General features: G+C 55.8%; 1 protein-coding gene across 2 annotated transcripts; it reads left to right on the top strand.

Moving 5' to 3' along the window:
* The first annotated feature begins 2,192 nt into the window (after positions 1 to 2,192).
* On the top strand, positions 2,193 to 4,417 carry CUNH1orf216 (chromosome unknown C1orf216 homolog). 2 transcript variants are annotated; one of them, XM_041417637.1, is made up of 2 exons: positions 2,193 to 2,221; positions 3,428 to 4,417. In XM_041417637.1, the coding sequence occupies exon 2, from the start codon at positions 3,444 to 3,446 to the stop codon at positions 4,263 to 4,265; it is 822 nt and encodes a 273-aa protein (XP_041273571.1). In that variant the 5' UTR covers positions 2,193 to 2,221; positions 3,428 to 3,443; the 3' UTR covers positions 4,266 to 4,417. The 2 variants fall into 2 exon arrangements, with proteins under 2 accessions (XP_041273571.1, XP_041273570.1); XM_041417636.1 differs by lacking the exon at positions 2,193 to 2,221 and adding an exon at positions 3,270 to 3,336.
* The last annotated feature ends 20,143 nt before the right edge of the window (positions 4,418 to 24,560 follow it).

The raw sequence follows: 24,560 nt of genomic DNA, 5'->3' as shown, positions 1-24,560 counted from the left end.
GGTGGGGTAACTGGTGCCAGTGCATCCTGGAGGAGCTCCAGTGGGTCACCCCAGCACCCTTGTTCTTTCCAAGCCCAGGATCTCCAGCTCCAAAACCCCAGCGCATCAAGTCCTGTGCTCAGCCTTCTTAAATTATTTTTAATTTCCTGGAGGGAGAGCTTTTAATTTATTTCTGGAACAAAGTGGTGGAAGGGGAGGGGAAAATGACTCTGAAGTCCATCACTAAGCCCCCTCCACTTCCAAACACTCCCTTTCCCACTGTCCTGAAAGGACCAGCCCAGCCCTCCCTGAGTCACCAGGTCCCCTCTGTCCTGTGCCCCAAGCTGGGATTTCTGCTCTGGGGTTCCCACAGTGTCCCCACAGGCAGGTCCTTGCGGAAAGGGACAGCTGGGCCTGGGGGAACACTGGCTTGCAGAAGAATGGAACTGTTTTCACAGGAAGCAGCAAATCCTGCTGGTCTCCATCAGACACAGACAATCCCAGGAGCCAGGCTGAACCTGAGCTGCACCAGTACAAAATCCCAGTGAGACAGACCCCTAAAAACACTGCTTCTGGATCCCTCTGTCAACCCAGAACTTCCCTGGCTCCCACCACGGTTGGCACTTGGGGGAGGAACCCCAAACCCCCAAAGCAGTGGAGGCGGAGGCAGGGCAGCAGGTTTGCAGCAGGCTCCAGCACGCTGGCACCCCGGGGGATGTGTGCATCCCGTGGGCATTCCTGGCGTGGGGACAAGCAGAGCTGAGAGAGGAGCAAACCCTGTTCTGCCCTGGAGCCAAACTCCAGTGCCACCCATGGTTTTCTGTGCTGTTGGAACCTAAACCAGAGACGGAAAAGGGCTGTTTGGGATGTGCCTCTTGGTACACTGGGGGAGAAGGTCCCCGAATGGATGAAAATTCCCTCTGTGCTCTCAGTGATGAAAATTTCTCTCAGTTTGAGTTCAGACCATGATGGGAGTGAAGCCCAGAGCAGCAGGTTTGATGGCAAAGGCTGAGCTGAGCCCATTGTGTGCCCAAACTCCTCTTTCTGTCCTGCCCATTCCAGATGCCTGAGTCAGCTCCTGCCTTTCCTGTGTGACAGGAAGGGTTTGTTCCTTTAATCCTAGGCTTCCCTTGGCTCTGCAGTCCAAGTGTCCCAGTTACAGCTCTTGGTCCTGCCCCTCTAACTGCTCCTCCATGGAGCTGCTGAAGCCTTTGGAGCAGCCAGGAGCAGGAGAGGCTGTCAAGGGGTCTGTCAGGCAGATGAGAAATTAAACCAAATTATTTATCACTCACATATTCCATTGCTCCAAACCCTCACCACGTCATGGGGGAACATCTGCTCCCAACATCCCACCTCCAGCAATTGAGAGCTTTCAAAAGGATCTTTGTCCATCCTGAAAGCACCTCCATCGCTCCTTCCTGCCCCTCGGGGCAGGTGAGCGGGTTTGGGCTGGGTTTAGGCTGGGTTTAGGCTGTGTTTGGGCTGTGCAAGGTGCTCTGCTCGTGCCGTGTCTATCCCAGAGCTCGCACAGGATGCCAGGGAATCATCATCGGGTGATCCGGCAGGAGATGGGACCATCCCCGCCCGGAGCAGCTCTGTGGGTGATTGAGGAGTAAGTGGCTGCCCCCACCGCGGCTGCCAGCCCCACAAAGCTCCTTTATCTCCCGAGACGTTCCCGGTGCTTCATGTGACCCCCGCGCCGGTCGGGGGCTCGTGGGAACCGTTTGATGTTCCCGAGCCTTTTCCTTTCCCAGTGCGGACACGCCGGCTCCGGGCGAGGGGAATAAAGAACCCACTGAGCACTCAGCTCCGTCCCCATCCCCACGGGGACCTGCTGAGGCTCACGGGACCCACGGGCCGGTGGGAAGGAGCCGGAGTGTCCCAATGCGGCCACCCCGCCCGTGTCGGGGAGCTCCCACCAGCACCCACCCAGCTCCTTCTCCCTGACACGGGTGGGAGTTTTCCCCTTTCCCGTGGAGGAAACGGTGGAAGTTTCTGGAGGGATGCTGCGTGTGAACAGGGATATCCCATAGGGATACACGCAGTCAGGGCAGCCGGGGGCGGGCGGCAGCGGGGGGCACCGGGCAGGACCGGGCTGCCCCGAGAGCCCGGTCACCCCCCAGAGCATCCTCGTTCTCCCCAAGCATCCCTGTCCCCGCCCCAGCATCCTTGTCCCCCCCAGCATTCCTGTGTCCCCCCAGCATCCCTGTCCCCCGCGGCCGAGGCAGGGCTGACCGGGGCGGTGAGTATTCGGGCCGGGCGGGCGGTGGGAGCGGAGCGGCGGCTCCGGGGGTCGCGGCTCGCCCCTGGCCGGGTGCGGGTTCAGGGGGGCTCTGCGGGGGCTCTGCGGGGGCAGCGGGACCCTCCAGCGGGGCTGGTGTCCCGGAGGCTCCTGGGGGGCTCCTGGGGGGCTCCTGAGGGGCTCCTGGGGGGCTCTGCGGGCAGGGATGCTCCCCGGCTCGGCTCGGCATCCCCCGGCAGAGCAGCCCGGCCCCGCTCCGGGGGGTGCAGCTGCTCTCTGGGGTGCAGCGGCGTTCTGGGGGTGTCACCAGCCTGACCGAGCAGATGTCACTGCGGGGGGCTGCGGGGCGGGGGTCCCGGGGTTCCAGGCCTCTGGCAGCACCTTGGGCTCCTGCACCCCTGCTGGTGCCCCGCTGCTGGCCGGGGTCAGACCGGGACGCGCGATGGGTTCCTTCCTGCGAGTCCTGTGAGGATTCCTTGTAGGAGAGGGCTTGGAGAGCGCCTCTCTGTGCCGGTGACCCGGCAAGGAAGGCTGGAATAACCTTGTCTTTTCTGGGCCAGTCTGTTCCCAGTGCTGCAGAGGAGGAAGGCCAGTGGGGTCACCAGTGTGGGCACAGGCAGAGGGCAGCCCCCCACCCTGAGGCAGGGCTGGTGACAGAGGTTGTGCAGAGGAGCCCGGGCAGTCTCACCTGCTGAAAGACATTTATTGCTGTTGGGAAAGCAGCTCCTTCCAAGCGCACCTTTACCAGCATGGAATTAATTGCATCAGCCACAGCCCAAATGCTGCCAGCAGCATGTGCAGCTGCGTGCCTGAGCCTCGTGAAGCCCTTTGGCATCACCTGAGGGATGCTGCAGGAACATGGGCTTGGACTGGAGCTCTCAGGGAAGACAGCTGGGATAGGAAGTGGCTCCTTGAGCTTCTGCATCAGGTGGGAAGATGCCCTTGGATGGGCGGCACACTTGCCTATGGCAGGGGGTGGGAACTAAATGAGCTTTAACATCTCTTCCAACCCAATCCATTCCCTGATTCCATGATGTTGCACGGCACCATGCTGAGAGCAGCACTCAGACACCCAGGAACACTGACCCCATGGTAGGTCCAGTGCCTTTAAAGAGGTAAATAAAGTAATGAGTGTGTTTTTCCCCACTCTGGTTGTGCCAGCCCCGGTGCCCACAGGCGTGTGACGGCTCCGTGTCTCTCTTGCAGGCAGGACACCGGCGAGATGTTTGCTCTCTGCCCGGCAAACGCCCCATTCCGGCAGGGCCGGGGGGGCCCAGCGCTGGGCACGGCCCTCCCAGGGGCGGGACATGGGCCGGACTCCAACTCCAACTTCGTGGGAGAGGTGTGTGACAGCAACGAGAACTGGAGCCAGCCAGCGCCGGGGTCCCTGCCGGAGGAAGGCTCCAGCCGGAGCGAAAACACCACAAATCCCTCTGATAATCTGCTGTTATTAATGCAGAGACAGATGGTCCAGGGCCGGCTTAGGGACACCCCCCCGGGCCTGGGTGACACCCACCCCGAGCAGGGGGTGCGCAGCCCCCCCGAGGGAGCCGAGGTCAGCGGGGCAGGGGGACAAAACGCTGCCGAGGAGGCGGCCGGGGGGTGCGTGAAGCCCCCCGGCTCCCCTGCGGAGGACAACGGCTACGCCAGCAGCTCCCTCAGCATCGATAGCCCCGACAGCACCTGCAGCACCACCTGGGACCCTCCTGCCTCTGCCCCCCGAGCCGAGAGCCCCCCTGAGGCAGGGCTGGCTGAGCCTGAGCTGGGCACCCTCTTCCCGGCGCTGGCGGAGGCCGTGCAGCACCTGCAGGACAAGGAGCGCTTCAAGGAGCAGGAGAAGGAGAAGCACCACATCCAGCTGGTGATGTACCGGCGCCTGGCCCTGCTGCGCTGGATCCACGGCCTGCAGCAGAAGGTTGTGGACCAGCAGAACCGGCTGCAGGAGAGTTTCGACACCATCCTGGATAACCGCAAGGAGCTCATCCGCTGCATGCAGCAGGGCCCAGCCTGCGTCGCTGCTGCTGCTGCTGCCCCTGGCCCCTGAGGTGCCACCAGCGCAGCCCAGCCCAGCCCTCACCCTCTGGATGGTGTGGTGTTGGCATCTCCATCCTGTGCCAAGCGCTCACCGGAGCCCTGGGTGCCCACCCTGCCCTTCCCATCTGTCTCCAACGCAGCCAAGAGTCCCTGAAGAGTTCATCTCCATCATCCTCTGCACTGGAATTTGCTTTGTCCTGCACAGGTCTGAGGTGGCACTGGGCTGGGTCCTCCTCAGGACTGTGGGGTTTGCTGAGCCCGAGGTGACCAGGCTCATCTTTAAACCTGATCTAGTCCATTGTTGGGCCTGGCTTAGCCACGCCAGTGCCGGGATGGCCGTGCTGGAGCTGCAGGGCAGTGAGGGCCCCAGGGCAGTGAAGCTTCTAAACTTCCCTGGGCAAAGCACTTCCAGCATGTCCCCACATCCTACCTGCACCAGTGAGTCCCTGCAGCCACAGCCCAGCCCCTGGTAAACATTGCTTGTTGGTGAGAGTGAGGTGTCCTGGGCTGTAAAAGAGAAAAAAATAATTCTGAAAAGTGACCTCAGAATGCTGGGAAGTAAATTTATGTCAAATGATCCAACACAATGTATGTTTTTAATGTCAGTATTAGAGGAAAGTTAGTTTAGGTTTATGTGTGTGTGCATGTCTGTCTGCTATGGGCAATGCTCTCAGTGCATGATCCCAAAGCTGCTCGTGAACTTGTGGTGTTGGTGTTTATATTAATTTATCATTTGGGAGCAAAAAGATTTCTTCTTTTGAATCTGTATTTTATCCAGTGAGAGCTGTACACAGAACCCAAAGAGCAATTGTCTTACCTGGAGATGGAAAAGGAGCTGCTGTGTGTGTTTGCTGTGCTTTGCTGTGCATCCCTAGGACACACATTCCATTTGAGTGCTGACGTGCAGGAGCAGCAGTGGGCAGTGAGGGCTCAGCCAGAGGGGTCTGCACTCCCAGTCCTGCCCTGGTTGCCAAGCAAAGCCGGGCACTGACTCCATTTCTCATCTGCAAAGGAAGGTGATGAGGGATTCCAGAGATTCCTCCCAGCCAAACTGCTGCCTGCCAGCAGAGGAGCCACTTCACCAGGAGCCCAGGGAGCAGCAGAACCTGGCAGCCTGGTCAGATCCTGGCACCCACCAGATGCTCCTGGACTGAACAACTGTGGCCAAGCCCACCAGTGCCCCAGGGGCAGCACCAGCCTCCTCCTGCCCCTCCTGGGGCACAGCCAGGCTCTGCTGCTCCTGGGGCTGCTGCCCAGGTGAAGTGAGGAAATCTACAAAAATCCTCTTCCAGAAAGGACATTTTGGTGGCAAGGGGTGCACTCAGCTCACAGCAACCTGTGCCAGTGCTGGAGGATTCTGGAAACTTCCAGCAAGGCTCGTGCTGCCCTCACCTCCCTCCTTCTCGCTCGTGTCCAGCGCCTGCTGCCTCTGTCGTGTCCCAGACCTGTGATCGTGGGCATGTTGCACATCTTAATAAAAGCCTTGGAGCTGAAGGAGCTGAGCCCCAGCTGGATTTGTTCCTTTCTTTCCCTTCCCAAGGCTGCGGGGCTGGGAGCAGCCACGCCGTGCTCGGAGCGTGGGCAGGTGGAGCTTGGGCAGGTGGAGGGCACAGGTGTTGGCACCTTCCTGCCATCCCTGCATCCCTGGGCATGCTGCCCTGCTGGGCAGCGCTGGCAGCTCATCCAGGCTCAATTTTTACAGGTTTTTTTTAAGCCCCGGTGTGTGTTGCTCCTCCCCTCTCTCCCGTGGGGCAGCCGGGCTGCGCTCGGAGTGCAGGATTCACCTTCTGCCCCGGGAGAACGCGGCTGGAACCGGGGGGACCGGATTCCCGGATTGCTGGCACCCTGCCCTGCGGCCCTGCTCGTGGGGAGGGCTGGGGGCAGCTCCGGGTGATGGGGGTGGCAGATAACAACACCTGAGTGTTGACCCAAAGGTGACTTTGCCTCAGGCTTCACAGAGATTAACTAGAGATGAAAAACCGAGGCTGTAGCAGCCCTTTGAACCCTCTCTCACCTTTCCCCCCACCCCTTCCTGCTTCTCCTTTCCAGCCTCTGAGTCTGTGGGAATCCAGGGATGCAATTCAGGGATCCATGTACAGACACAGCAAGGCATGAAGGGCAGAGTGGCCACATTTTTCCATCTTTATCCATGCTGGGAAGTTTGTCCAAGCCCTCAGGGGTTCCACAGGATGTGGGGTGCTCCTCGCTGAGCCCATTTCTCACCTCATCCACTTCCCATGCAGCCCATGCTCCCTCAGGTTTGGGGGAACATGAGCCCTCCCAGCCCTGCAGTGAGACTGAGAGATTCTCTGTTTATCTTGGTCAAATGCATTACACAAATAATTATTTCCAAGGTAAATATTGTGAAAATCCAGATTATTTGCTCAAGAAATGAAAGAATAACTGAGGGAGCACATCAAAGAGGTGGATCTGCTCTGGCAACAAGAGGCTTCCTCCCTGGTTATTGGGAGCCTGATGCTCCTGCCCCAGGACCTGGCTGGAGATGGCCAGAACTGATTTGCAAAATCAACTTCAGACAGAGCTTTTCCACCCCCAGCTCCCGTGCCCCAAATGAGATTTGGGAGTTCATTAAAAACCCGACCAATTGCGGGGGGGAAAAACAATAAAGACACAAAAACGCTGCAGGCTTGAGCCCAGGCCAGCTTGGAGGGGGAAGGGTCCCACCCCCCAAGGAAAATCTGACATCCCCAGGACAACCTGACCTTGCAGGGGCAGGGTCCCATCCCCAGGACACTGTGACCCTGCATGCCCTGGTCAGCCCCTGTGGGTGCAGTTCAGGTGGGATGGGTGCCCCAGGCAGGCTCCAGCACGGGGCTGGGACAGGGATGTGACCCAGGACTCCCTGCCAGGGCTTTCCCCATCCTCAGGGATTGCCAAACCTCCGTAAAGGGGCTGAATTCTCACCTCACAGAGGGATTAACTTGGCTTTCCAGCCCCAAACACCCCCAGGTCGGTGGGAATGGCGGCAGCAGCAGGGTCTGGATGCAGCCACTGCTCTGAGCAGAAACCTGGAGCCACGTTGGGGCTCCCCCCAGCACTGGGGGATCTGAGCTGTGGACCCTACAGCATCCAAGTCTGAATTCCCATGCCTGACCCACGGCCCCTCTGGTTTTAAGGCCTCCTCTGAAAGTTTATTATTACTATTATATCAAATCCCTGTGACGCTGGGCCAGTTTTACTGCACAAAGCAGGGTTTGGCAAACGTTGCCTTGCTTTGAAAGTTAAAATAATGGCACTCAACCAAAATCAAGTATTTGTGAAGCTTTGGAGGGAAATATTTTACCTTGTAATTGGAATCCACTCTAACCCTTTCCAGTATTTTATGGGCTTAAAAAAAGACTTTAAAAATAAAATCGTATGATGTGATAACTGATGCAACGAAAGTACAAAAGAAAATTAATCATCTCAGGCCATTATCCAGAGATCCAGGCTGGGACACACTTAAAGCATCCCAGGATCCCTTGTTTATTGTGTCTCAGACTTCCAGATCCCACATGTTTGGTTTGCAGAGGGAAAAGGGCTTTCCCTGCTCTCAGCTGGGAAGGTGAGCACAGCCAGAGTTGCTCCCCTCACCCCAAATGTCACATCCAGGCAGCACCCAGTGTGCTGAGGGGTCCCACACCCCGTGTGCCACTGTCACCATCCTTCCCAGGCTGCTCCCTGGGGCATGGAGGAGTGAGGCTGCCCGGAGAGATGAGCTCAGCCCTTATAGGATCCATATGTGCCACCGTGCTGGGAGCACCTGCCACTGCCTGAGGGGTCCAGGAGGGTGGTGGGGAGCAGGGGGGGCTCTGTCCTGCTGCTTCAGTCTCTCCACAGAGAGATCCTCCTTTTCCCCGCAGCCCTGGGCAAGTGGCACTGACCAGTGGGAACTGAAGGCAAATCCTGGGAGTTCATGTGTGGGCCTGAGCCTTGGTGCATCCCTCCTGTTCCAGCAGCATCCACCGGGACAGAAGCACCATTCACAGGATTTTTCAGGCTATTCTCACTCCCTGATGCTTTATATTTCATTTTAACTGCCTCGCACTGGCAGAATAAATACAGAAGAAATACAGTCACCTCCTGCTTGAAACAGAGCAGAGCAGCACCAGTGCCAAGAGCTCGGGCTGGACAAGGTGGGAGGCAGGATTTGGAATACCAGGATCTTCCCCCCACCTTGCACTGCTGAGGTGTCAGGACACATTGCAAACCCTGATGCCCTTCCAGGGTATTTCTAAAACCTTGGAACGTGTTAAAACCTGGCCATCATCCCAGCCTGATCACTAAACATGAACCTGGAGCACCACAGGCAGAACTGGACCACGCTGGGATGTGAGCAGCAGAGCCCGGCTCAGTGTGAGCATCCTCACCTTGGATGGTTCGTTTTCCAGGACCCCTTTCCTGCTCGTCCTTTCCAGGGGCGTTGGGATGGGCGGGACCCCGAGCGCCGGGCTCTGCCGCGGTATCTGATGGAAACGCAGTTTGAGCCTCCCTTCTTTAATGATTCCCTTTGAAATGTTGTTGCTTCCGCACATCCCCCTTCGGGGTAGAATATTAAGCAAGAGCAACTCGGCTGGAAATTCAGATTGTTTTTGTGTCTGTTTTCATTTACATTTTAATGACAGAGGAATTGTAGCAATCGAAGCAATCAGGCTGTTTGCAGCAGGGCCAGGGAAAGGGGCAAAAAATCACCTGCCACCGCCTCACCTTTGCCCTCTGTAAACAGCACCAGGAGCTAGGAATCACCACCAGGAGCTAGGAATCACCAGCTTTTGGCATGAAGGGGTTCTTTTCCCCTTTCTCCTGCCCAGGCAGGTGGGATTTAAGCCAGAAATGGGCTCTTGGACCCCTGCAGGGGCTTTGCCCAGGTGCAGCATTGAGACACAGGAGCACTGGGAGTTTGGGACTGGGGAAGGGGATGTGGTGTGAAGGAGTGAGCACATGGGTGCTGTCCATTTGGGATGGCTGGGTGCTGAGGCCAAGGCTGCTGGTGCTGCTCCAGGAGCTCACTGCACCTGCAGGACGAGGGGAAAAGGGCTCCCAGACATCACCCTCTGCTTTGGACAGCGGTGGGGCAGGATTTCCCCTGTGAGAGCAGAGCCCTGTCCCAGGAACCAGCACCTCAGTGCCCAGGAACCAACTCAGTGCCTCAGCAGCAGCTCGTGGCTCTTCAGATGAGGTATGGGGATCCAGGCCTCCCTGAGAAAACAGCTGGGAGTAAAGATCACTGGAAGAGAGGCAATAAACTCTCGGTTATTCTTCTGCCAGGGAGGCCAATCGAGCTGCAAAGAGTGCCCCAAGGCCAGCCGTACATCATTCTTTCCTCGCTGGGGTCCTGTGTGATGTAGTGGCTGTCTCGCTGGAGGGAATGCCTTCCTGGTTTTCAGCATCAGCACTGGAATATCTGGAGCCCTGGAAGCATCGGGTTGAGTCCCAAAAGCCCCAGTGCTGCATTTGATTCCTTCAAGATGATAATAATCCGAGTGCCACACACACACAGGGCCTGTCCATGAGTGTTTGATGGAGGGCTAAAAACAAAGGTTCTTCCTGCACAGCCAACAAACCCCTGTGCAGCCCCAGGGGCTCTGGGGGGGCTGCTGGCTCCTCCTGGCCACCATGGGGGGGACACCATTCCCCACAGGCTGCTGCACTTTGGGGTGGGCTGGGGGCTGCCAAAGACAGGCTCCAGCTCTGTGACACAGGTGGGACTGCAGTGTCACCACTGCCACCTCTGCAGACAGGAACCCCTGGGGTGCAGGCTGGGCCCAGGTTTCAGCCTCTGGGATGGCCAGACTGGTCTCCAAGCTCTCTGTGGACCACTGGAAGTGGACAAAAGCTCAGGTTGGTGTGGCAGAGCGAGGCTTCCAGCTTGTCTGCGCTTAGACTTAAACTGAAGTTCCTGGCTTGGCTGCCTTCATAGACACTATCTATGTTTTCCATCTTGGAATCTCCATTTTCTTCTGTCCTGGCTTAATTTCTCTGCTCTGGACAGGGCCAGAGGGGGAAGGCAGCTTCCAGCTCCCAGTCACGGTTGGAGGCTGCATTTCACACTAACGACAAAGCGAAACAACAAAGAAATGCATCTGGGTTTTTAAAGTCCACTTAGGGCTTGGCTCCTTGTGTTTTCCATTCCCAAAGCCTCCTTCCCCAAGTCTCCAGCCCTGCCCTGCCAGTGGCACCATCTGTATTTTCACGTTGGGGTGCTGCCAGAGGGAGGAGTGGCACCGTGGCACCGGCAGTGCCAGGACTGGAGTGCTGGATCCCGTCACCACCCGACCCTTTCATCTCCTGAGCTGTGGCACCCTCGGTTTCTCAAGCCATCCAAAAACTTCCCAGGGTGAGGAGCCCCAAGCTGACTTTCTGTCTCCTTTGTTCGCTCCAGGAGGGCGAGGAGGAGGATGCAGAGCCAGCAGTGGGGCACACACACCCCAGCAAACCCACCGAAACCCGGGAGAAATGCAAACTTTTTAAAAATTCATGAAAACCAAGGAACACAAAGCCGAATTAGGAGAGCCAGTAGTGCTGGGCTGAGTCTGTTTGGTGTTGATACTGTGCAGAATTAAGTCAGACTGGTCTTTCTTGTGGCCAGAGGGTAGGAAAAGGGCTCCCAGTGGAGAGGACCCAGGCCGGCGCGGGCGATGCTGAGCGGGGATTGATAACCCGGCGCGGGGGGCCGCGGCTCCCACGGATGCTGCTCCGGGCCCAAAAGCTGCATTTATCCCAGCGATAGCAGCCGAGCCAGAGCTGCAGGCCTTGGGGGCAAAAAAGGCTTAAAAACCCATCCTTCATTCATCAGGCAGCTGAGACAGAGAGGGGGAGGAGGGGGAGACAAAAATGATGGAGAACGAATTAAGAATTGGAGGAAACACGGAGGGGGAGCTGCTGTGCCCCGGACAAGGGGCTCAGCCCTGCCCAGACCCTTGCCCACAAAGCCAGGAATGGGCAGGAACCTGGGTAGAGGGGTGCCAAGGAGGGCATCAGGGCATGAATCCCTGATGCTGCCCTGAGGTGTCACTTCCTGATCCCCAGATAACACCCCTCTCCAATCCTGGAGCCACCCACTGCAGATGCTGGTGGGTGGGAGGCAGCAATGGGTGCTGAAGTCCCTTTCCAGCATCTTCCCCTGCTGCCCTCACAATTCTGGGTGACCACTGGGAATTTTGCAGACAGGAGAAGGTTCATCAGTCACTTCTCACGAGCAAATAGCACAGTGTGACAGCGAGGGGCTGCGAGGGGCTGCAGAGACCCCTGCATTGAGGGAAACCCACCATGCACAGAGAATGTGCCCAGCAGTGTGGGCAGGGACCTGCCAGAGCAGGGATCAGTGTGGGCAGGCAGCAGAGAGGGAAGGGGGGGCTGGAGATGCCCATGGCTGCAATGTGCACCCCAAAAGCTCCCACCTGCTGAAGGAGATTTCTGCTCTGCCCCAGCTCCTTGGGACATGCAGGCAGCTCGACACAGAAAAGTTTCCAAAGGACTTGGTTTGGTTGCACACTGGAAGAAAACCAAGTTTTAAAACCTTGAACGGTTGATGATGTTCCCTAGCCAGCCCCAGTTCTGCACTCATCGACTGCAGGGCCAGAAGGAACCATGACACGAATCAAATTTGACATTTCACCCAGCCTGGGCCAAGGAAACTCACCCAGAACCTTCTCCACCAGCCCCACAGCTCCTGACAGCAGCGTGGCGGCTGGGAAAGCATCTGTCAGCTCTGTGACAACAAACGAGGCCATGGGCACAGCAATTAACTCCCCACACCCGCAATGTGGGGACACCCATGGCAGATCTGAGAGCGGATGCCAAATCCCTCTCTCCATTCACCTTTATGGACACCTAAAGTACATTTGGGAATGTGCCCTCACTGGGTGCTGGGAATGAGCTGTTTGCACCCCATGGGGGTCAGCTGATGGCCACACTGGTCACCCAGGCCAGAAGCAGAAGTGCCACCACCCAGCATCTCCTTGTTGAGGAAGGAGTCTCCTGCCACGTTACTCAGTGGGGTCCAAAGCGCCAGGATTGCACTGTGGAAATAATTCAAATTAGGCATGCGTGTAATTACCGATATTTTATCCAAACAGGAGGAGCTGGAACATCCCTGGGTATCTGGGGAATCATCTCACTAGATGCAAAGCAGGAAACGATGTGGTGGATGGGGGACAGGCTGATGCAGACCCTGCCCAGGGCTGCCTGGTGGGACAAGGGGACAATAAATGTCCTGAGGGCATGCCACCAGTGTGGACATCCCACCTGTGTGGACATCCCACCTGTGTGGACATCCCAGCCAAGCTCCTCCTCTGCTGTCCCTACCATGATATATCATGGTGGGACAACCATCCAGACAGCAGATATCCATCTCCAAGCATCCTAAGTGCTTGGAATGGCAAGCTCTTGTCCCATCCTGCTCATCTCCCAGCTCTTCCCAAGCCCTGTCAGAGGAGGCTCCATCCCTGCTGGTGCTGCCATGCCAGAGCCTGCACCTTCCTTGTGGTGGAGGACAAGGCTGTGGCAGCTCCCAGCTGTGGGACCTGGCAGAGGGAGAAGTTGTGTCCAGTGATCTCTAGGGACTGGGAGCCAGCAGGAGAGGTGTGGATTGAAACCAGCCAAGCTCCTCCAGGCCAGCCCTGCTCTGGTTCAGCTCTGAGCAAGTTTTCCATGCCCTGGGTTTAGGTTTGTTTTCTTTTTTTTTTTTTTTTTTGCTTGGAACACGCCCAATGCACCAAGTTTTGCATGAATTTCTGCCTCCAGCTCCAGACTTTCCAGAAACTCAACCTCTAGGCTTGTGCCAGGCGCCTGCTGCTGGCTCCTGGTGCTGCCAAAACTGCCCTGGAGGCTGCTCAGGAGCCGCCAGCTCAAAGGACAGGCACGAGCCTTACCCGGGGCTCAGCAGCAGCCCCGTGGCTCAGGGGACAAGATGGGGATGGAGCCCGGGGCAGGGGCTCATCCCACTGCTGCTGGGAGCGTGTCAGAGCAGGTTCCTGCAGTAAAGGTGAAATTTGCAGGGAACTCCTCTGAAATGAAAGCAGCCTCTGGAGCAACCTTTCCTCAGGAATTACCCTGCTGATTAATCTCTCCTGAAGTCACTGGTGATAAATGAAGCGATTAAGGGACTGACCTGCCTGTGGGGCTGGGGTTTTGTGGGGCTGGCAGGGAGGGATGCTCTCCCCCATCACCATTTGGGCTCTTTACAGACCTGACACTCCTAAATCCGCATCACCAGAGCTGCCCCCAGTGGCTCTTGCAGCGGGGACTGTGCTGGGAGAAGGCCACCAGTGACCACCCAGGTGTGTCCCTGCTCAGAGGGGACTATGGAAATTGGGGAGAGGGTGTGGAGGCCAGAGTGACCCGGGGGCCGGGGCAGAGGGCCGGGGGTGCTGCTGCTCTCAGCTGCTTTTGGTGGTCCCCGCGTGTACCAGGGGCTAATACGTGTGAAAAGCAGATTTATTTTTGCCTACGTTTCATATTCTTCACGCTCCACGGCGGGAGACAAAGGATCAGCTCTTCAATGGAGTCCTAAGAATAAACCTTAAACCTCATCAAATCCAATCCGGCAATAAAAATTGCCCGAACAAAAGGCCGGGGACGGAGGGTGGCGGCGGGGCCGCTTCCCCACGATAACAAGTTTTCACAAGACTGTTTATCCGCACAATTTGGAACGACACTTAAAATCTCTAATCCCAATAGGCATGAAAGTGCTTGTCCCAAGCAAGCAGGTGGATTGTCCCGGAGCGGCCGCGTTGCCAGCGCTGCTCGGTGGCCGCGGCGGTGCCCGTGGGGGTCACGGGGAATGTGCTGAGACGGGGCAGCTGCAGCCTGAATGCCTCTCTTCAACCTCAAAGCCTCGGCCCCTCTCCCCCGCACCCCTCTGCATCCCACCCCCTATTCAAGGCGGTTTTAAAAGGCAGCAAAATGGTTACAAGGTTTAAGGCAGAGGCGAGCAAAATGCCGCACAAAGGGAGGACAAAGGCGTGCGGCGGCCGGTCCCTAATCCAGCATCGCCCATGGCAATGCAGCCCGGAGCGGGGCTGCGCGGATTAAAGCCACTGCCAGCCTGGGGTTTAGCGGCAGGGCTGGGGGGTGCCGAGGGCTGTCCCCCCTTCCCGGCCCACCAGAGCCCTCCGGGGCATCCGTCCCTCCAGGGGCTGGCGCAGGAGGTTCACCCTGTGCCTCATCCCAGGAGCAGCGCCAGGGCTGCTGTGGATCCTGTGGAGGAGGTGGGATGTTGGGAGCGGATTGATGGTGGGCTCAGAAGAGATGCTGAGGGTGGAGCAAGAGTCTCCGTGTTCCCAGTGGCATCTCCAGCCCAAAGAAAGCCTTTATTCCTCCTGTCCTTAGACAAAATTCCAGAAAGTGTTCATAGCAAATGACAGCTCCTTAGTTGCCCAGCCTGAGGCCTTCCAAGGCTGTGCCATGAGTCACTGGACCAGCTGCTTTTCCCGAATGGCTGCTGCCTCCAAGCTCCCAGCTCAGCTCTGTGCCAGGAGCAGGTGCCCACATTCCCAATATAAGGATCCCTATGGAGGGAATGTCCCTTCTGGGACAGGGATGGGGTGAGCCACAAGCCCCCATATAAACCAGCAGTCTTACAACCACCAGGACTGGTGACTGAGGATGCCCACACCTCTTTGTCCCACGCACCCCAAATGCCTGGTGGCATCCAGGACAGTCTTGGCTCCTGGCACATGCTGCCCATCCTCAATTTATGGAAAACTCCTTCCTCTGGGCCTGACATTCCCCCAGCACCCAGAAAAAGAGCTGTCTCCCCATAGCATAAATTTTCTCCTCTGTCTAAAGCTGGTCTTGAAATTAAGGCAATTATTTTCACAGTCTCTGCGTTATGAGCCCGAGCCTGGCTCAGCAGACGGCTGCTAATCCCTTTAGCACTCCAGAGCTATCACCCAGACAGCAACGGGGCTCGGCATCGACCCAAAGTGACATCCCTTTCACACGTGGGAGCGAGGAGAGGCGCAGGGCAGGGTCCTCTCTGGGGAGCAGGGGGGTGGGACCCCGCGGGTGTCGGGGACGTGTCACGGTGGCAGCGACAAGTCCCGGCAGCTCAGGGTGAGTGAGTGTCAGCGCAATGCCACCGAGCCGTGCCTGCGGGTGACAATGGTGGCACCCCTGATTGGCACTCCTGACAATGGTGGCACCCCTGGTTGGCACTCCTGACAATGGTGGCACCCCTGACTGGCACCCCTGCCCTGCTTCCCACCCCCACCATGCCCAGGCTGCTGTTGGGGCACGGCCTGGCTGAGGGCAGAATTGCTGGGATCAGGGGTGGGAGATGCCCTGGGTACTCCCGAGGTGGGTGGGATGTCCCACGGGTGGCTGGGACACCCCAGGGGAAGGACATTAGAGGACAGGTGAGGTGTGTGCTGCATCTCCTGCCCCAGGGCTCAGGAGTGCTGCAGTCCTTGCTGGATGCTCTGAGGCTCCTGCTCACTGCAAAGAGGCTTTTAATTACTGTCAGTGCCCGAGTCCTGCAGCAAACTGCTCTTTCCTCTCCCCAAAGATGGGCCAGGGGCAGGGCAGGGCTTTGGGCCATTTTCAGGCACAGATTTGTGATCCAAAGTGAAGAAATCCCAGGAGTACAACATGCACAGTGCAGCTGGTTTTTAACCAACAGGGCACAGGGGCAGCGACTCAATCCCTGCCCAGAGCTGCCCAAGGCATTTCTGGTAAGGAAATCCTCAGAGAGAAAATCTCTTCTCTCCACAATTATGGCCACTGGAGCTGTGTTTAGACACACTCAGTCAGCACAAGGCCACCCTTTCCTTCCTTAAGCAATCTGTCTTTAGAACATCTATGAAACCACAGCAAAAGCAACTCCCTATTTGGCCAGGTCAAGTATTTTTTCCTCTCCAAGATCCTGGCAAAAAGGAGGCACTTGAATAAAGTTGAAAAAAATAAACACAAGACAGTGAGGTTGTGCTTTAAATTAGCATTAATTTACAAAGCCCAGACAGACCCGCTAAGCAAATTGTGCCCATTAATGTATTAACAACAGATTTTCCCTACTGCTCCTTTGGGTCCAGAGCCTGAACAGGGGCTGGTGATTAAGGCTTTTTTAATTCTAAGAGCCTCAATGACCGAGCTGGACCCGCGTGTGCCCACGGCTGGGAGGGTGTCAGGGTGACCTCAATAAAGTAGGTGACCACGGCACCTCTAATCCCCTCTTTTAATTGATTACTCTCACCCAGCCCCCGAGGCCATGAGAATGGGGGACCCACCCTCTATAGATTAGCACCCTTTAGTTTACAGATCAGCCACTTTTTCAGTCCTTTGCCCTGCAGCAATGCATGAAAATAACACTAATCTCATTAAGGACAGAAGGGAGCCCTTCAAAGTTTATTAATAATGGGAGCAGACAGGGAGAGAGTCAGGCTCTGGGTCAGATTTCAAAGCCGGGGAAGTGGCAGGAGCTTTCCAAGGGCCTGGTTTTGCCAGGGAGGAGGGTTTTGCCATATTTCCAGCCGGGTGTGGAGGTGCTGGTGGTGGCTCTGAGGAGCACTGGGACCCCCCAGGTATGGCTGGGAAGGGATGGGCAGTGCCCACCACTGTTTTGGCTGATGGGAGCTGCTCCAAGCTCTGCTCCACTGCACAGGACTGTCTTCCCTACAGCCCCCAGTTGAAGAACTTCTTAAATGATGGCAAGGTCTCATCACCTTGAAAGAAACCTGGCAAACAAGACCTTAAGCTTTAAGTACCAGAATGCAGAGGCTGACATTAAAAAGGAAAATCATATTTTCAAGGCCAAAGCAGCATCCTAGTCCTGGTGAGAGCTGATGGCTGTGGGGTTGTGACCCTGCAGTAGGGCACAGGCTGGCTGCTGTCTGGGGGAAGCGTGTCTTGAAGGGCCACTGGCACCTGGAGCTGGGCTTGTTTCACCTTCCTCTTCCTCACTATGGGATGAGAGAAAAAACACATTTCAGCTCAGAGGTCTGGGGCTCTAGAAATGCCATGAGCAGGCTGTCAGAGGTTATGAGAGATCGCCCAATTTCTCCCAAGCTGCCTGAATCCCTCAGGAAAGTACATGAATTTTTAAAGCACACTCCATGTGCAGTGTCCCCAGCACTTTTGGGGATGAACCTTGATTTACTCCCTGGCTTCAAGCAGGAAGTGATGGCACAAAAGCTTTGGCAGAAGTGGCACCTCCGTGCTGCCACACCTGAACTCCACCTCTGTGATTTCCCAAGCCTCCGGAGGGATTGGGGTGTTGGGACCATTGACCCCTCCTGTGGAATGCTGAAAATCCCAGAGGATCTGCAGAGCCCCAGGGAGACAGCTCACCTGTGAGAGGGCTGAACCCTGAGCAGCACATCCCTCCCAACACACATGGGGATCCCATGGCTCAGGAGTTTGGAATGAAACCAAACTGGCATCCTTTCTTCACCTGGAAGTGAGGAGAGAAGCAGCTCATGGACCACATGTCAGGAGCTGCCCCAAATCCACGGGGTTAAACCACCAACACCCCAACAGGGCTAGATTTTGGGATGGGTGTCTGGGCTGTAACACCAAGGGTTTAAGGGGGGCTCAGCAAAAGGATGAGCCAGATCAAGAGGAGGGAGGGTCCCAGGCTGCAATCCCTCCAGGCCTAACCTAATCACCATCGCTCTGCATTATTACCCTGCCTAACGTGGCATGCTTTTAAATAAAATATGCAAAGATTTCTCAAATTATTTCCCCGGGGCAAGTGCGTTTTCTATCTTTGCTCGTGCATGTTAATCTGAAAAATGCAAATTCCACACACACCCCCATCTGTTGGGGCTCGGCCATTTATTAACTTCTTTTTTTTTCATGCAAACTGTTTCTTTTCTTTTCATATATATATATATATATGAAAAAGCAATGAGTTTTGTTATCTCTGCCCCTATTTTATTTCATTTAGAGAAAACAGGTTTTAATGGGTAAAAAAAATTAATGATAATAAAAAAATGGCCCTGAGGTGCTGAGAATTACAACTCACTCAGCACTGGAGTTTTAATTGGAGATTGGTGTTGGGTAGGATTAGGGCAACTAGAAGGCTGGGCCTGTTTTAAGAAGTGCTGATGTTCAGGGGACAAGATTTGCTTATTTATTTATCCAGGATGACTTTGATATTCAGGCCTGAGCCAACAGCACATCTTGAGAGAGTGACAGCTTCCCTGTGGCAGCCTGGACTTCGGTGGCACTTCCCCAGGCTGCAGGGCTGTCCCTGTGCCCATCCTCTCCTGCCAGGGGTGACAGTCCCAGACTCCCCAGAGCAGCACGTGGGCAATGCCTCATCTCTGTTGTTAGGGCTCCTTTGCAAAATCATTAAAAATATCAAGAAAAAAAAAGAAACAACAGACAAAAACAAGGGGAAAGGAGGACCCCAGTGCCGTGTTTTCCCTGACAAGAACCCGATGTGACAGAGCTCGGCGTGCTGAGCATAATTGGCAGCCTCTGCCCAGGAGAGGCCCATGGACAAACTTGCTCCAGGACGTGAGGATGCCCCTTCCCTGAGTCCCCAAGGGTCCCCACGGCGGGGGGTGAATGGGGACCGCGCTCCGGCACGGCCGCCGTGGGGAACATCAGCCTTCACCTGAGTAATGAGACAAAACCCAGGGAAAATACACATGAAAAGGAAGGGAAAGAGAAACTCTTAGGAAATAAGATCAAAGTCCTGCCTTCAAAAACGTTGTCCTGCAGCTACGAAGAAACCCAGATCGCCCTAATTGCGGCAGCCGCGTGCAGCGCTTGGCACAGTGCTGGAGTGGGGGACGGGCTGGGGGGGACCCAGAGGTCCCAGCACCCCGCTGCGAGGGGCAGGAACACAATGGGGATATGCTGCCCTTGCTGGTTTTATTTTTGGAGTACTCCTGTCCCTGATCCTGCAGGTCCATGTAGCTCAGCAGTGATGTCTGGATGAGAACCGTGGTGTGGCTCCTCATGTGAAGGAGCAGAGGGAAGCTGCAGGCTTGGGACAAGCCACACATTGCACTTAATACAATTGTAATAAATAAAATTGTATTAATATTTATTATCCAACACAGTATTTTATTAATATTGTTCCCACCAGACATTTGAAAGAGAAACATTGGATAAACTGATGGCCAACTGCTTGGACACAGACTGCTGGTTTATGCAGGGCAAATGGTTACAGAAAAGGAGCTGCACTGGAGAAGAAACGTCTCTCTTTTGGAAAACTGCAAAGAAACTCTGGGGCTCTCCCAGAGCAACTTCTGGAAGATGCAATGGACCAGAGTCATGGACTACTGGGGGCCAAGGGAAGCCCAGGTGTGCTGGGTGCTCTGGGCACGGGAGAGCTGCTGTCCTGGGCTGGCCCCTGCCAACCCCCATTTATTGCCATGTTCCGGGCACAGAGTGGCTCTGCAGGCAGACACTGCTGCCTTTCTGCGGGGCTGGTGCAGGGATGGATGAGCCAGCAGCTTTGCCTCCTCTCACCCGTTTTCAGCAGTTGCTCCCCATCCTTCTCTCCACCACGGTCCCACAGCACCCAGGTCCTGCAGCACCCGGGCAGCTGAGGGGACATGGGGGGCTGGGAGCCACAGCCCCAACCCAGCCTGACCCCTGTAATGGGTGCAGAGCACCCGGGCCCCCACCACGATGCAGGGAAGCAGCTGGCTGGCCCTTTAAAGCCTTTTTTTCCCCTCTCTTGTTAAAAGATGTCTGGGAGGGGAGCTGCCAATCTGAAAAATGATCCTTCCTTTTTTCCATTTTCTTCCTTCTCTCCTTCTAGCTCATGCTCATCTGTTCAGGTGAACCGCAGGCACATTCATTAAATCTCTGTCTTTGACACCTCAGCTGCTTTGGAGCCCTGGGCTGCTCTTTCTCTTTTCTTTCCATGTTTTTTTCCTGTTCCCCATCTCCGAGCCCGCCTGATCAGCACACTAAGGCAGCGAGAGCAAGCTGCAGAATCGTTAACGAAGCACAACTCTGCTGCTGAGGTGCTGAGTGGCTGGTTTTGGGGAGGGTGCTGGGAGCACCCACTGTCCCTGCTGGTGGACAGGGAGCACCAGGGCGCTGTGAGGTGCCCCTGCTGGCACTGGGGTGGCACAGAGGGACATGAGCATGGTGACAGCACAGCCTGCACCCAGCCAGCGCCCCAGGGCTGCGGCCGGCAGCCAAGGGCTTGGCTCGCTTCACTGTCCTCAGTCCCACTAAATCCCCTGTTAGTCCATGCAGGAATGCCTTCCCTGCTCCCCAGCCCCCTGCATTCCCCAAATCTTCCCTGGGCTCACCCTCATGCACCCGTTCCTTGCCTGTCCTGTAAGTCCCATCCTGACAGGGAGGCACTGGTGGCTCATCTTGCCACAGATTTGCTGCTTGGCCAAGAAGGACAGAGCCCTTCTCCAGCAGCTGCCTCTGGATCAGCTTCTGATGCTGAGTGGGGCTGGAGGAAAGAGATAACCCACGCAGCTGCCGCCAGGAAGGATTTGGCCTCGGCTGTGCTGGCCCCTGGCCGGGTAGCTGCTGACTGCTCCCAGCCCTGGAAGCCCCAGCACCGAGCAGTGAAGGGAGTGGGGGATGAGATGCTCTCCATGGCCTCTGCCCGTGGCATCAGGACAAAGGGGCAGGAGCAGAAAGGATCCCTTTGGTAGAGGCAGAGCCCTGCAATGAAGAGGAGGGCAGAAGGAAGAGGGCTGGACCCAGCACCTCAGGAAGGCACGTGTCCCAGCTCTGTCTGGGATGCAGAGTGTGCACCCAGGGTAGGGCAGTGTGTCCTGCAGGAAGGGACAGCCTGGTGTGGAGAACGGGGCCGAGCAGTGAGTGGCTCCAGGAGGCTCAGCGGGACTGGGACCATAAAGCTGCGAATTCCTGCAGAGTTTTGTTAGCGGGATCGGCGCACAGCCTGGTGCCCTGCTCCGAATTAATTATCCGCTGACACGATTTCGCTTCTTTCCCTTTGTGTTATTTTAATTAACAGAGATCTCCTCCAAGCAAGCCAGCTGTCATGTAAATTGTAAAACTGTCAGCATGTACAGGAACTTAACAGGGACTGGAAGAAAGCCTTGCACAAAGGGATGTGCTACTTTCCCTTTTTGGTTTTCCTTCTCTGTTTTTTTTAATCTGGCACATTTGTAAAGTTAAAAAAAAAGTGTGAAGACTAGGGTGGGGCAACAGATGGAGAAAGCCCAGCTTTTACTTGAGATCCATTTCTTGAGGCAGAGGTGCAAGACAGAGGTGTTCTTAAGTACTTTGAATCAGGATTGTTTCCTTGTACATCCCTGTAGCCTGGGCATTCCTCCCAGTTCCCCTCCCCTCCATCCACAGAGGATGCAGGTGGAATTTAATCTACCATAGGAAGGAGCCAGCACTAAGCTGGGCAAAAGGAGACATCCGTGGCTTTGATAGAATTAATCTGTTGTCTGTCCACTGCAGATTTCACCGCGTTCATCCTGAGCTTGATGAATCCCTGTGTGCTGACAGGCAGCTGCAAGGCTGGCTCCAGCTCTACCCCTGCATCACCTAGGCTTGAGACTTTTAACTATGAGCTGAAATCAGCCAGTTCTTCCCAAGATCAGACTCTGCAAACAAGCAAAACCGTGTTAATGGGCCCCATATGTCTTTGGTTAAAAGCTGCTCCAGCAGCAAGAGCAGCAGATGCAGAACGGAGCCCGCGGAGCCGGAGGAACGGCAGGAGTTCATGCGAGGATACTCCGTGGACATCCCATCTCCCCTGAACGCCAGCAGAAGCCTGTGGTAACCCTGCAGCAATCAATTAATAAATGTTTAGGCAAGTCAATGAAGGTTAGAAAGGCCCCAGCTCCACGGGAAGCTCAGGGAGGACAGTGGGAAGTGGAGATGCTCTGGAGCAGTGGAAGGCAGCAGGACACTGAGGGTGAGAAGTGTCGGGGCAGCCAGGGGTCCTGCTGGGACCTCACAAGGCTGTGGGACAGGAGGGATGCTCACTGAACCTGCAGAGGCACCCCTGTTTTTGTCAGAAATTATATGCTTTTCTCCCTACCTGATTTTTGAGAGAAGATCAACAGCCTGGGAATGGCCTGGATTTTCTACAGTGTGATTTTCAGTGCATGTCTCGTCCTTACAATCTACAGACCTGGGCTATGTCTGGATGAGGACTGAGCTACTTAATTCCATTTCTTCCCTTCCTCACCACAAATGGCTTTTGTTGTCCTTCAAGAACAAAGCAAAAAGATTCCAAACCACATTCTGGTAAAGAAGGATGGATTTTCTTTCCCAGCAGCAGCCAGGGATGACAGCCTGGAGACAGCTGAGCAAGCTACAGCATCGCAGCCCAAATGCTGAGCTTATCCAACAAGCACAGCCGGGCTGTAGGGCTCCAGCCTGAGCTGAGGGTTCCACGGAGAGGCCAGGGGCTGGGATATGCCAGTCGCATATGGAGGTTCCCTCTCAGCCCCGTTTGCACGCCAGGCATGCTGCCTGTCCACTGAAACAAATGACCTTGAGCAGCGCTGCGGGTCAATAAAATAATTTGCTAACTGATCCATCTTCTGTGGCAAACAGATGAATCAACTGCAGCTCCCTGGGCTGTTTTATGTACGGATGGGAGAGCCGTGAAGTTAAAATAACGTGTGTGGCCACATCCATCTCCGTGCAACGAAAGGATGGCTCCAAGTGAATAAAGTTGTGTATTTGTAGATGGGGAAAAACCATCTCTGCATGTCCTGACACTTGACTTGGTGAGGTTGGTGCTGTTCCCCAGAGCAATGTGGCCCAGGCCATATTCTCCCTTAGTGGGGCATTGTGTCCCCTTGTTCCTGCTTTCCACACATCTCCTCCAGCGGCTCTGTGCCCTGGTGTGTTCCTGCTGGCCTCTCCTGGGCTTCAGCTCCCAGACCACCCTCAGCCATCCTGTCCTTGCTGCCACCTCATTTCTCCACAAGGAATGGCAAAGACTCCAGTTCCAACCACAAAAGGGGCTCACAGCCGGGAGCTGGAGTACAGTGGGAGGCACACTTGGATTTTACCAATCTCCAATGCAGACAAGCATTAAAAGCAATTAAGAAATGACCATTTCCACCCTGGCAACACAACCTGCAGCAGCATTGGCAGAGGGTGGGCAGGAGCTGGAGCCACCGGGGCTGGTGCACACGGCTGGGCTGCATCTGTCGGAGAGAGCAGCAAAGCAGGGCATTCAGAGGGAGCAGAAAGGCCCCGAGGCAGCCTGTGCTCACTGAGCCCCTAATCACAGCGAGGTGATTAATGCCCTTCTGCTGCCGTGCGCCGCTGCTCCGTTCCGTGCTCCCCTCGCTCGGCCCGGCTGCCTCGGCAGGTCCCACACCGGCGGGCACCAGGCACTTGGCTCTGCAGGGATGGTGCTCAGTTGTCCCGCTGCTGAAAGCAGGGATGGAGCTGGAAGTGGTGGAAAAGGCAGGGCAAGAGCAAAATTAAGGGTTCATCTTTGGCCATGACAGTCCGTGAATTAATGTCTGTTCTCGGGAGAGAGCAGGGCAGAGCAAAACCAAGGGTTCATCTTTGGCCATGACAGTCTGTGAATTAATGTCTGTTCTCGGGAGAGGGTTTTTATCACCCTTTCTCCCAGAGCTTCACAGCACTGTGTCTGCCAAGGGCCAGCATATTTCAGGAATCCCAGGGCTGAGACTCAGACCTGGTTCCTGCCTCATGCAGCCTCGGACAGGCTGGAACTGGCCCATATCCACCTCTTTGTAGATCAATCTGCTGAGTGTTTTGCTGTTGGTTTTAGGCCGGTGCAATGAAAGCAGAGCCTTGCAGCAGGAGACAGCCCAGATTTCAGCTCAGGGCCTCCCCAGGGAGTGGCATCCCAGGTTTCAGTGCTGAGGCAGAGAGTGCTGGGATTAAAAATTCCCTGTGCCCTGCTGCTCCAAATGCTTATTTTCCAAATTCTTTCTTAAAATTTATGGTAAAAACACAATTTTGTAGGAGGTTCCTGCAGTCCTTGCAAGCAGGAGGAGGCTACTGATGAGTTCCTCACGCCAGACACAAGCCTGGTGCCCAAACTCCTCCTCTGACAGCTGGAGCACAGAGCTGGAAGCAGAAAGGGGGAGTCCTGGAGCCCAGCACTTGCTGATCTCAACACTGCATTCTGCTGCAGGATGGGGGATGCAGGTGGAATGTTTCCCCATCTACTGTCCCATAGTGGGGTGGGTTACCTGCCCATGCTCCTCTGGCTTCTCCCCACAGATTAACAGGGTTAGGCACAGCTCAGCCAGGTTAGGCACAGTTCAGTCAGGTTAGGCACAGTTCAGCCAGGTTAGGAACAGCTCAGCAGCAGCAAATGTCAGTGAGCAGGAACAAGCGGCCGTGCTCATTCCCAGGAGGAGAGAGGTCACAGTTTGCCTGTCCCAGAGGTTAACAAACC

The sequence above is a fragment of the Onychostruthus taczanowskii genome, unplaced genomic scaffold, assembly GCF_017590055.1.
Source record: "Onychostruthus taczanowskii isolate IOZ18803 unplaced genomic scaffold, ASM1759005v1 scaffold56, whole genome shotgun sequence".
Taxonomy (NCBI): domain Eukaryota; kingdom Metazoa; phylum Chordata; class Aves; order Passeriformes; family Passeridae; genus Onychostruthus; species Onychostruthus taczanowskii.
The sequence above is the reverse complement of the archived record's forward strand: the minus strand, read 5'-3'. Positions and strand labels throughout refer to the sequence as shown.